Genomic DNA, 12,724 nt, shown 5'->3' with positions numbered 1-12,724 from the left:
TGTTTAGCCTGGAGAAGAGGAGGCTCAGGGGAGACCTTATCACCCTCTACCACTCCCTGACAGGAGGTTGGAGTCAGGTGGGGGTTGGTCTCTTCTCCCAGGCAACCAGCAGGAAGACAAGAGGCACAGACTCAAGCTCTGCCAGGGCAGGTTTAGGTTGGATTTTAGGAAGAGATTTTTGATGGAGAGAGTGATCAGGCATTGGAATGTGCTGCCCAGGGAGGTGGTGGATTCACCGTCCCTGGAGGCTTTGAAGATGAGACTGGATGTGGAATTTAGTGCCATGGTCTAGTAACTACGGTAGGGTTGGACTTGATGATCTTAGAGGTCTTTTCCAACCCGGCTGGTTCCATGATTCTATGATCTGAAATGTTGGTAAAAAAGAAAATTATGTATGACTGTGGGATACAGGAGTAATGCAAAATTCTGCCACTCTGAGACGCCAGCTGGAAAGCACATGGTAGTTTAGCATTTGCTTGGTTTTGGTGTCAGAACAAAGCAATCCTGGAGGCTGGGTGCAAAACAATTCCATCTGGATTTACATTAAATAAAAACAAGCCCCATGAGCTTCTATTTATATCTGTCATCTAGACATAACCATCCCATAACAAGCCTGAGAACTGTACAGACCTAAATCCACACGTATATCCTCAGAAATATTCTAACCCAGGTCAGGTTATGCTTTGGAAGGTGCTAGGAACATGTGGTCCGTAGATGGGACGTTAGCACAGGCAAGCCCCAGGTCCTGTTGAAATTCAGGACTATTTTTATCAAACCCCAGTAGAGAGACAAGTTTAGCCCTCATTTCTGGCATTCTTTGTGCTGGCTTACTGATTGTGCTGAGGACTACACATTTCTCTTGCTTTAGGCTACAGAATTATCTACACACCTTCTGTGGAAGGCAGCAGCACAGAGCTTACCCTGCCTGACACTGCAACCTCTGTAACGCTCAGTGACTTGATGCCAGGTGTTCAATACAACATCAGCATCTATGCAGTGGAAGAAAACCAGGAGAGTACTCCTATCTTCATCCAACAAGAAACCACAGGTGTCCCACGCACAGGTAATGGTCAGCATGTTCTGGATATCAGTCCCTGAGTTTTCTGTTACTAGCTAAATGAATGCTTAAATCAGCTCAATTTTGCTTATGTCATCATTGTTGTGGTTTTTAATTGTAAATTTCACCGGTATTGGAGTTCTACAGTAAAATCATACCTATCGACACAGGCCACCAGTCTGCATTAATAGGGTTGCAATGCCTGGGGATGAGAGTGCAGACAGGTCTTGCATTGTGTCTACGGAAAAGACATCAGTTTCTTAAGGTGTCTTGAGGGAATTCTGCTAAGAGATCTTCTGAAGAACCTGGTGTATCATTTTGCCTTAGTACTTGGCCTGCAGATGCCACAACACAGATACAAATAGTTCACCTGACTTCTTCCTCTCCATTCCAGTCCTATCCATTGTTTTCTGTTCCAGTCAGTGGGGATGGGAGATGGCTCAGTATTGACTGATGTGCCAAAATAACACCACATGATCTAAATTTGAGGCACCCACTATTAAAAAAACTAGTGGTTTCAGGGTTCTCTAAGCATCCAGTTGGGCTGAATAGCCAAACCGAAAGAAAGGATAGTGAAAGAATTGGGATCTAATGTGGGAAGCAGTGGAATTTGATGGTCCTGCAAGTTGCAAGCATGTGTTTGCAAGTGGGAATTTACCAGGAATGAACTCGGCTCAATGATTTTATGGTTTGGCATGAGCAGCTTCCAGAACTGTGCACTGGTTAACCTTAGGGCAATATCAGTCCTAATCTGAAGAAACTTAATTGAAACATAAGAATTCCAGGGTGCAGTGTTGTGGACCAGCACAGAGGGAACTGCATTTGGTTTTTGACTACAGTAAGGCCAGATCAGCCCCTGTACTTGTTTAATTATAAAAGATGGATTTCAAGTTAATTATAGACATTCAGAACATGCTGTGGGTTTTGAAAACGCTCTCTTTCAATTTTAAAAGGAGGTTACTCTTTCCAGCCCCTGGAGTATTTTTTTTCCCTCAGGCTTTGGTTCTGCATATACTTGAAGTTCTGTAGCGTATTACATCTGGTCTTTCAGTTCTCTTTCTGTCACAGCGAGAGACCTTCTGTGAGTGAAGGCATAAAATACTTACGACTCGGTAGTGACATTTGGAATTGTAGTCAACTTGAATATTGTCTGGGATTGTGCATAGACATGTTTACAGTCAGGTTGCCATGACATTTTAATTTGGTCAATATTCTTGGGCTAGCCATTATTGAATCAAAATGAACTTTTTTCCTTCCATGGAAACCTATACCTTCTCTTGCCAATGGCCCAGGACTCCTTCTGACACTGTTCTATTCCTCTGCTTTCAGATGAAGTTCCTTCACCCAGAGATCTGCAGTTTGTGGAGGTTTCTGATATCAAGATCACCATCATGTGGACCCCACCACAGAGCCAAGTGTCTGGCTATCGAGTGGAAGTGATCCCTGTCAATCGCCCTGGCCAGCATGGCCAGAGGCTGCCTATCACCAGGAGCTCTTTTGCTGAAGTCATTGACCTGCTCCCAGGAACAACTTATCTGTTTAAGATCTTTGCTGTGAGCCAGGGCAGGGAGAGCAAACCTTTGACTGGAGAGCAAACCACAAGTAAGTCTTTCCTTCATGCTTTTTTCAGCGTTTGAAGTGCGTATTTCTCTGTCGCTTAGAGAAATGTATAAACAGAGCACTTGAAGTGCAACAGTTATAGCCCAGGAGGTATCCCATAAGTAGGATGACAGGGCTGGGAATTCATTCAGTCAAACAATGATCTCTTCAGCAGATTTATCCTCCTCCAGGGCTTTCCAATGGGAGTTTAACTCTCATGGTGCTTTAAAACAATTTCATATGGCTGGAATTCAACTTTTTTATTACTGGCTGAGAATTGATGGGCCCTGCAGTTCTTTTACAGCACAGATCACAGCTTGTGATTTTTATAATTTTGTCTGTGTGCGTGTGTGTGTGTGTGTGTATACCTTAGGGCAGATTTCAGCATGACTTAGGAATCTTGCTGAGACTGCTCTCAAAATCCCTATCTCCTTTCTGACAGCTGCATACCTATCTGGCTCTGCTGTCAGCAGCAGTTCTGCATGCTGCATGGACAGGCCTTATCATTAGAAGGACTGCATTTCAGCCTGGCCTTCCACAGGCTGCCTCACCACTCCAGAAATTCCAGTTATCCCAGTGAAACCTTGGGAACTGGTTTGCGGTGACTTCAATGGGCTGTTGACAAGAGCCATGGGGGCATATATTTTCCAGGAAGGTTCATGCAGGATCCCTCAGAACCTGGTTGCTAATGAGCTGGTGGCAGTGCAGCACATCACCAGTGTGAGGCAAGATGACAAGGTGCAGTCTGCTAGACATTGGTTAGTGCTTTGCAGATGTGCAGAGAAGAGAGGAGCAGTGGCTGGGCAAGATGTAGGTTTTCAGATGGAAGAGGAGGAGTTTAGTATGGGTTTGGGTGGTTATCTCCATCTTTTGGTCCAAGAGACAGAACCTGGTACATGGTTCATTTGAACAGATTCCGTTTATTGGGCAATAGAAAGGTGACTCTGTGTGGTGTTTTTTGATTGGAACATCTTATTCAAAGGACCAAAATTTAACTATGTGCATCTGCTGCTATTCTGGCACTTTGCAGTAAATGAGAGCAAGTTTTAAGAACTCAGAATGACTCTTACAAACGTGAGAGGGAAGAAAGGCAATGGGATAATCTGTGAATATAGCCATGCTGTTTGTGAAGTATCCTGACTTGCATCCATAAAGTTAGGAGCCATGAATAGTGCCTCTCCCTTGACTGTGCAGGGAGAATGGGATCCTTATGTTTGTCCTTTAACATAGGTATCTAATTGAGTGCAGCATAGCTGGTGTGCACACCCTCCCTCCTCTTTCAAGCGAGGCTTTCATGAGCAAGGATGCGACTTAGGAATCTAAACTGTCTTGGAAGCATTCAGAACAAGAAGGGCTCAGTTCCCAGTTAGATCTGTAATTTTTTTGTGGTTGCTTTGAGGAGCCTTGAATAGGTGTAGAGTCCCCCTGACACTCCACACAGAGGTGTACATCAGAGCATAGACATTTGATTCAGGCAGCACAGAGCTAGTCACAAATGTCTGGAATCATTTTCCATAAGCTATGATCATCCACTTAACTGCTTTGCCTAAACCACATTTCAGAAAGTATTCACATAAATTGCATCCTGTAATCGAAAGTCCTGGGAAACAGAAATCATTCAGGGTTCCCAAGGAAAACCCTGCAGCAACAGTCTCTTCCCACGGTGTAAATGTGATTCTCTTTTTGGCCTTCCGTTACAAAGCAGTCTACAAATAAACTCCAAGTGTGTGTGTGGCTTTTTAATCTTCCCCTTTTTTCCTTTAGGATGGGGAGAGGAAGTGATAAAAGCCTAACAGAGCTGGCAAATTAAATTGTGCAGAAAGGAACTGACTTTAGGCTACACATTGGAGGAAGATCCAATCCTTGTCAGATGAAACTTGGCACATATCTAAGTACAAGGAAGGGATACAGTTGACTCTCAGCCTGTGGGTTGAAGATGGGTCTAAGGAGGGTCACACTCATCCTTTCTCTTTTAGAATTACCGTTTTTACAAACAGTGGAAGAAGGAAATACTCTCTTCCTTTTCCCTCCCTCCTCAAAAATGGAGAAAACAATCGGGGAGAAAACAAACCCAAAAACCTGCTTCCTCCTGAATCACTGTGAGAGTGCTGAAAACATGAATTTTTATCACAAAAATGTCATTTCTTCAGGAGGAGAAAAAAGCATTTGGCATCACAAAGAGCATTGGTGAAACCTCTTCTCACTGCTCTTAATTTCAACATATGATCAGGACCGAGAAAAGGTGGAAAATTTGCCATGTGGATGCTATAAACTATTTGCTGCAGCCAGTGCTACCCTACTGGCTGTGGGGGCAAAATTGCTTGTTTTTCTCCTTCTGAGTCTCATCTTGTCTCAACCAAAGGTAGTGACATCTCTGCCAGTCACTGGGCTCCAGTGTGGTGCTGAAGGAGCTGTGTTGCTTCAGCCTCATGTTTATGTGGTTATCTGGTTATCAGCTTCAGCAGCTTCCCAGGGACAGTGATAAAAAGGGGAGGAAGCCTGGTAAGAACTGTTCAGTGAGTCCCATGGGAGAAATGAGCATGCTTGGAATTGTTGTATGGTCGGTTCCATGGTGTGATTATTTTTAAGTAGATCTAGGAACTGGTTTTCTGCAGAAAGCAGCTGACTGTTACTTATTTTGACATCCAGATGACAAAGGGGGGGGTGTTTTGTTTTGGGAAGGGATTTTGAGAAGACTGGGCAAGGATTTCAAAGGATAAATCTTTTTCATGAAAAAGGGCTAAAGTTGTGTTTCTGTGCTTATGCTGACAAGTCTAAACTGAGCTGATTTTTAAGAAATGCTCAGCCTTCATGAGAAACTATTAAAATTCCTGAGTATGGTTGGGTTCATCTGTCTTGCCTCAGCCTCTAGCCTGCCTTCCCCATGGGATGGCACGGATGGCAGTGACCCAAATCAGCACAGCTCACAAAGCTCAGGTCTGCCTGGCCCAGCGTATTAGTGGATGGCATTGAGGCATGGGTTTAGTTATTTCCCTTCTCTTTCCAGTTTTCTCATGGTCCCCATCTTCTCATAGCAGTGAGTACTATTGTACTCACACAGTGCCTCAGAAATACAGGCTTAACCATTTCGTTGTACACCCATGGTTTGTGCGTGGCAATGGAAGTGCTTTGGAAGTGGGGGTGAAGTAGGGGTTCAGCTGGAAAACTGATGGATGTTATTCTTTTACCCCTGCAGAGCTGGATGCCCCCACCAACCTGAGGTTTCTCAATACCACGGAGCATTCAGTGTTTGTGGTATGGACGCGACCCCGTGCTGTGATCACGGGGTACCGGCTGACTGCAGGTCCCACAACAGGAGGTCAGCCAAGGACCTACAACGTGGGACCCTCTGCCACCAAGTACCTCCTCAGGAACTTGCAGCCTGGCACGGAGTACACCGTGTACCTTGTGGCAGTTAAAGATGACTTGCAAAGCACCAGAGAGACAGGAGTCTTCACAACTAGTAAGTGAAACATACACATATTCCTCTTCCTTGACACCCTGGCCCTTCTTCAAAACTTGTGCTGAAACTGGCTATTGTGAATTGGTTTACAGAAATAGCCTTTTGAAGTAGCATTCCAGCAGAACAGCTTGGGAAATAGTCCTCGTTCTCCTTTCTGAACTAGTTGGCAGGAAGAACAGTTATTTGCATCAAAAAGCTTTTAGTAAAAGAGATTTCAGCTTTTCTGATCATGAAAAACAAAAGGGAAAACTTACTACTTACTACTGGTACTTGGGGTTTTTGTTTAACTGAGTGTCAAAGAAATTTACTTTTACTTTGCAATTGTTTGGTTTTGGCATGACAAATCAAGGAAAACATACAGATCCCTTAAAATGGGCCAGGAATAATTAGTCTGTCATTTGTATGAAGCTGAAAGCAGTCATTTCTCAAGCCCAACCATACCATCTAAGGCAGCTCGACTGCAGTTACAGAAACTGACATAAACATTGCATTCTGTCCTTTTTTTTATTTGATTTTATTTTTATATTTCAGTCATCTGTGCTTGTGCTGCTGGCTTGGAAGAAATCTGAAGCACATTTTGGGAGGGAAGGGGGTTCTGTAAGAACCCACACATAATTCCAGAAAGAACAAATAGATTCAGTGTTTAAGTAATGATGATGCCATCATATAAACGAACAAAATTCAAAGCTATCCAAGCCCAAGAACCACATCCTCTTTTCAAAAGAGAATGTGGTTTCTTTTAGAGCAGTGTGAAACTAAAATAAGGGTTCAAACTTTTAATCAGAGTAACACTGTTGATACTGGCAAGGTGCTTTTTTGCTGACAAACAGTCTTTTTTATAAATATTTCTCAATTAGGATATGATTTGGTATCTTAGATGAACATTGCCTTCAAATTCTGGCTTGTCTGAACAAAGCCAGTCCAGTTTAAGACTACAGATTAATCAACCAAGTCTCTTCATTAATAATAAGGTCATTTCAGATTAAACTTAGTGGTGTTATCTAGGCTGATTCTGGGATACACAAAGGCTTTGGCTTCTCTGTGGCGCTCCTGACATATCAATGAGACCACATATGCTTCAGACTGACTTTGAGCTCCTTTTCACTCTGCTGACTTCCAAAGAATTGAAGATGGTGAGAGATGAGGTGGTCCTTGCTGAGACAGCTGGATGACAGTCAAGGGTGTAGTGTTCTGCTGATTGAATGACTTATGGTGGGTGAAGGAAAACAAAGCTCGTTTTTGAGCAACACTTTAGATATCATGCCAAAAAACAATGTTCCACAAATTCTTGAGGTTGGATGCATAGGTGATCCTGAGAACTAGTTCAATACTTCTGTTTTCCTCAGGAATAAAAACAATGCCTATGATTAGACCACTTGCATACTGTGTCTGTCAAGCCCAGCAGTAGGCAAAAATCTTTCAGATCAGTCCCAAATCACTGGATTTTCAGAAGTGAGATAGTTCAGTACTCATTACATACCTCTGGCTGTAGGAGTGCTGTACATCGGGTTTTCTAACTGTTTGGAGCCATCACAGCAGGTAGATTTCAACTCTGGCAATTCACTTCACAGATCAACCTGCTGGCTCTGTTCCACCTTTCAACACAGAAGTGACCGAGACTTCCATCGTTATCACCTGGACACCTGCCCCTAGGATTGGTTTCAAGGTAGGAGAAGCGAAGTCCAATGGGTTTTTTCCTCTTGTTTCCCTATGGTAGAGAGGACAGGTTAAAGCTGTTTCCTGTGGTCTGCAGTGAAGATAGCATCACAAAGGGAAAGGATGCAAAAGACATGCTGCCTACAGGGGGTGGGTTTAGATGACAGAGGTCAGTGCAGTCATGGTTCTTCAGCTCAAGTGCATCAGTGGGACATCTGAAACACAAGTTACAGGATTAACAGCTGGTGTTCAACACAAGGGCCCATGACGCTCATGTTGGGTGTTAAATCAGGCTGCTGATGGTTCTCTGGGATAGGGTGATTTGAGGCTGAAAAGCAAACTTTGCTTCCCTGCAGCTGGGTGTGCGCCCTAGCCAAGGCGGAGAGGCTCCTCGGGAGGTTGTCTCTGATTCTGGCAGCATTGTGATATCTGGCCTGACCCCTGGAGTGGAGTACACCTACAGCCTCACAGTCCTGATGGATGGCCAGGAGAGAGAGACCCCCATCGTCAGGAGAGTGACTACACGTACGACACCTTTCCTTTTCCTCAATTACTTCTTCTTCCACTTGCTTCCCCTGTGCTCCCAGATCAATGGCTGCTTTCTGGGAGTCTGCTCTGGTCTTTGCCTCCTGTTGTGGTTGGTTTGATGCAAGGGTGATAGTAGCACTGTCTCCTGCAATGCACGATCACAACTTCAGGAGAACGTCTTTAGCTGACTATTGAAGGGTGAGGATATAATGCAGGGAGAAGGGATGCTGAGGCAGCTGGCATGATTCTCAGTGCCATCAGTGACCCATTTGTCTGAACACTTGCAGCATTGGCTCCACCAAGCAGCCTGCGCCTGCAGTCCAATCCTGCTACTGGGATCCTGATAGTCTCCTGGGATAGAAGCACATCTCCAGGTAACTATGTGAACTCGCACTATACTCAAACCTCCTGTTGTAGCTAGTTCTATGGCTCCGTGCAGTTCAGGGAGGAGACTTTGATGGGGAACTTACTGTTGAGTAATTTAAGGAAAAAATATACATTCAAGGATATAATACACAGTTAACTACAGGCTGCTGTAGGACTCTTCATGATTTATGTTCCATGTGAAATGCTGGTTTGGAGTATGAATGTATTTAAATATTTCAGCTGTTTTAGGGATTTGAAGGATTTCTTCAAATACCCCAAATGGTTTTAAAAATAGTTCAAGGGAAGGAAAGCAAAATGGACCACAAAGGTTTCTGACAGTGATGAACGAGTTTGTGTTATTGAGAGTAAGAATGAAAGTTCTGAAACTGTTTAGGATGAACTGTTTTCCCACAATAGCTGATGGGACCTGTACAATTGACTTCCCTAAAAGGAGGATTGATAGCTTTTGAAAACCCCACTCTTGGCTGGTATCTGAATCTTCATGGTCAGATCCCATTACTTCAGATGTCATGGGATCTTCAGTTTGGTGAGGTCTCAAAGGGACCTGAAATGCTCTGAGAGTGGTATGACTACTTCCTGGGAAGCTCATTTTGTGGTGCTTGACAAAGCAACCTCTTGTCTGCGGGGCTCAGGTTGACAGAATCACTTGTAAAATCATGTGTTTGTTTCAGTTGTTATACTGAGACCTGATGTAAATAAATACAGCATGAGATTACTGCTCACTGGCTCTGTATTTCAGGCATCAGTGGGTACCGTGTGACCACTGTTCCTACCAATGGGCAGCAGGGCTCAACCTTGGAGGAAGTCGTAGGTGCAGATCAGACCACCTGCACCTTTGAAAACCTGAACCCTGGTATGGAGTACAACGTCAGTGTTTACTCAGTCAAGGATGACCAGGAGAGTATCCCCATCTCGGAAACCATCACGCCAGGTAATGAAAGGATGAGCAGCAGTTTTAGCTACTCAAAGTCAAATGGCTGAGCTCGAGAACTCTACATTGCACAGCTCCTATTAGTCTGATAGCAGAGGGCTTAGACTTTACATTTAGTCTCAAGAAGCAGAACAGCCATGTACCAATATGTGACAGAGCAGTTCTTACACCCATATACTTCTCTGCATGGGCAGCCTACATGGCCTGTCAGAGGGTGGTGGTATGAATCTGTTGTATCCATACACTGAGCTGGATAGCAGCAGAGATTTAGCTTAGCCCTGAAGTGCCCCAGCATCTGGAGCACAGCTGAGGGGGACAGGAAGTAGGTGAACAGAGGTATTGAGTGGGAAGTGAGCACAGGAGAAGTTTTGGCAAGAGGAGTGGCAGAGGATCACTTCAGCACAGTGGAGAAGAAAGCCAATATTGAAAGCCATCACTGTAGCACTTCTGGGACACAGAGTGGTGTGTGCCACCTCACATTAACATGCTGTGTGACTGCAGAAACTACCTTTGTAGCCACAGTAGTAAAATTAGTATGCATTTCCCCAAATGGTTTCATTTCATTTTCCTTTGAGAGGGCTTTGTTTGCTTTTGTTTCTGCTCAGCCCTGAAATGATGCCAGCTACTGTGTTTGCTTGCTCTTATAACACTGCTTTAAAATTTCCACGCTTCACTGAAGTGCTGTATGCTCCCTGGGGGTGAACTAATACTGTGATACTGCATAATTAAAGCAGTAAGAGCTTTAGCCCCTTACCATCTTCTGGTGGGGAAAGCTAAGAATGTATGTCTCTGGCTTTTAGCACTCTTTAAAGGTGATATGGTACATGCATTCCATGTGGATAAACCATGATTTTACAGAAAGGTGGCATTTTTTTGCATCTATTCTGTAAAATAAGTATTTTCCTAGAAGGACATTAAAATATATCATAACCACTATTATTAAAGTGATATTTCTGTCCCATAATTCCTTTTCAAACTAACTTGATCCAACAGAATGGATACTGAGTCCTGCATCTTTGACTCACCTGCTGGTGTCTGATCCTGAGTGAGGAAAGGCATCCATTAGTTCCCACTGATTTCAGGATCACCCTGCTTAAGTTACACAGCCAAATCTTGTGGCTTAAATCAATACCAACCTATTGACTTGAGCATCTGAGAGTTTGGCCATTGTCAATTAAAGATGCATCTAAAATTACCCACTCCCTGCCCAGTTCTGTTGGTCCTAACATGCAGGAAATGAACACCTTTGCTAATGGGAATAATATCAATAGGGGAAACAGTCACAGCTGTGCTTGCCCTACAGAAATGTAGGCAGTATCTAGAAGGTCATTAAAGAGCATCTTTGTTCAGCGGCTCAGAGCTGAGATTTTGAACAATTTAGCCAACAGTGCCAGGCTCTTAGCCACATCATGTGCTGGTCATAACCTGTCAACATGGGGATGTTGTCACTCTGACAGAATTCTTATCCTCTAAAGGTCATTTTTAACCATTTACCATCTTTCCAAGAAAGTGTTTTATTACTCACTGTTCCATATAATCTGTTTTTAGAGCATATATTGCAGCAGTTAGTGGTAAGTAGGAATTGTGGGCCAGATCCTTAAGACATCACAGGGATTTGAGGCTTTTTCTAAGTCCTGTGTAAGCAGTTTGGATAGTGGATGATCTACCCTGAAATTGTGATGGTTCTCACCAGCTGAGGCTCTAGTCTGATTTAGCCCCTTCAAATGCGTTGATATTTTTATGACCCCAATGCTAAGTTAGATTCACCATTTGAACAAGACAAAAATTCTAGAGGGTCAATCAACTATTGTTTCAGAGTTGTTGTTTTATTTATATATGAATAGATTTTGATCTCTTGTAGTCTACCTGTAAAAAAAAAAAACCAAAAAACCCAACAGGGCTGTGTTTTTTCAGTTTCTATTTTCAATAGAAAATGATGGGTCTTTATGGCTCATCATTGCTCATAGGAAATTTGTTGCAAGTTAAATGCCTCTTCTAAGGCTTTCTGAAAGTTATCTCTGAAATGAAAGTGCATTTTCTGAGGGGATTGGGGCTCCAGGTTCTGTCTGCCTGGGGAGGCAGCTGAAGTCTGAATTGAAGGGCACAATACAGGCAGAAGAAATGAAAAAAGAAAAAGCAACAATACAACAACAAAAAAGCCAAAGACCTTCCCTTTCCCCAAAACCCCAAGAGAAACTGTGCATATCACCGCAATTGCTTCTAAAGTTCCGTCAATGTTAATAGTGATGAACACTGCTTTTTTCTCCCTTGTCTTTCTTTTGCCTCTGTATGTCTTTTGCTTTTCCCATTTGCTCTTTAACTTATTAGAGGTGCCCCAACTCACTGACCTAAGCTTTGTTGACATAACTGACTCAAGCATCGGCCTGAGGTGGACCCCGTTAAATGCCTCCACCATTATTGGGTACCGCATCACAGTAGTTGCAGCAGGAGAAAGTGTCCCTATTTTTGAAGATTTTGTGGACTCCTCAGTAGGATACTACACAGTGACAGGCTTGGAGCCGGGCATTGATTACGACATCAGTGTAATCACACTCATTAATGGCGGAGAGAGCGCCCCTACCACTCTGACACAGCAAACGGGTGAATTATGAAACTTCTGTGTTTTGTGCCACAGACGGTGTTCCATGCTGTCACTGGCTGTAGGCATGATGGGGCTTTGTCCAAAGAGGAATTGAGCCACTCACTGCAGGAAAGCCAGACAGACCCAGTTCACTCCTTTCTCTCACTGGCAGCTGGGGATGGATATGTGCTGCTCAGCGTTTGAATTTGAGGCATTTTAATACCATGAATAAGCCTGGCAAGTCTGCAGTCATTTACCTTCTTCTATTTAGATTTCCAGGATCCAGCTGGAATCAAGAGCCTGAAACATGAGCTGTGTATTCACCAGACTCTTAAACTGTGATTTCCCCAGAATAAAAGTGCCGGGGCAAAAAATCAATTCAGACTTCACAGAATTCACAACTTTGAGCAGATATCTCTTTTTAAAAAACAATTTAATATTATTGTCAAAGGGCAATAGTAAGTAGTATGCTAAGGCAGCTCTGTATGCATTCTGATCACAAAGGCTGTTGTACTTCCCGAG

General features: G+C 43.5%; 1 protein-coding gene across 1 annotated transcript in view; it reads left to right on the top strand.

Annotated features, from left to right (window-relative positions):
• FN1 (fibronectin 1) overlaps positions 1-12,724 on the top strand; it is a gene marked incomplete at its 5' end in the record, with an annotated part of 55,520 nt that overhangs the window by 21,355 nt on the left and 21,441 nt on the right. The window contains 8 exons of the mRNA XM_009083516.1: positions 869-1,063; positions 2,387-2,659; positions 5,853-6,119; positions 7,691-7,785; positions 8,132-8,300; positions 8,591-8,677; positions 9,430-9,621; positions 11,950-12,222. Of these exons, the coding sequence (XP_009081764.1) occupies positions 869-1,063; positions 2,387-2,659; positions 5,853-6,119; positions 7,691-7,785; positions 8,132-8,300; positions 8,591-8,677; positions 9,430-9,621; positions 11,950-12,222 (1,551 nt within the window). The remainder of the gene's footprint in view (positions 1-868; positions 1,064-2,386; positions 2,660-5,852; positions 6,120-7,690; positions 7,786-8,131; positions 8,301-8,590; positions 8,678-9,429; positions 9,622-11,949; positions 12,223-12,724) is intronic.

This window comes from Acanthisitta chloris, unplaced genomic scaffold, assembly GCF_000695815.1.
Source record: "Acanthisitta chloris isolate BGI_N310 unplaced genomic scaffold, ASM69581v1 scaffold11361, whole genome shotgun sequence".
NCBI classification, from domain to species: domain Eukaryota; kingdom Metazoa; phylum Chordata; class Aves; order Passeriformes; family Acanthisittidae; genus Acanthisitta; species Acanthisitta chloris.
This window is presented reverse-complemented; position numbering and strand designations above follow the sequence as displayed.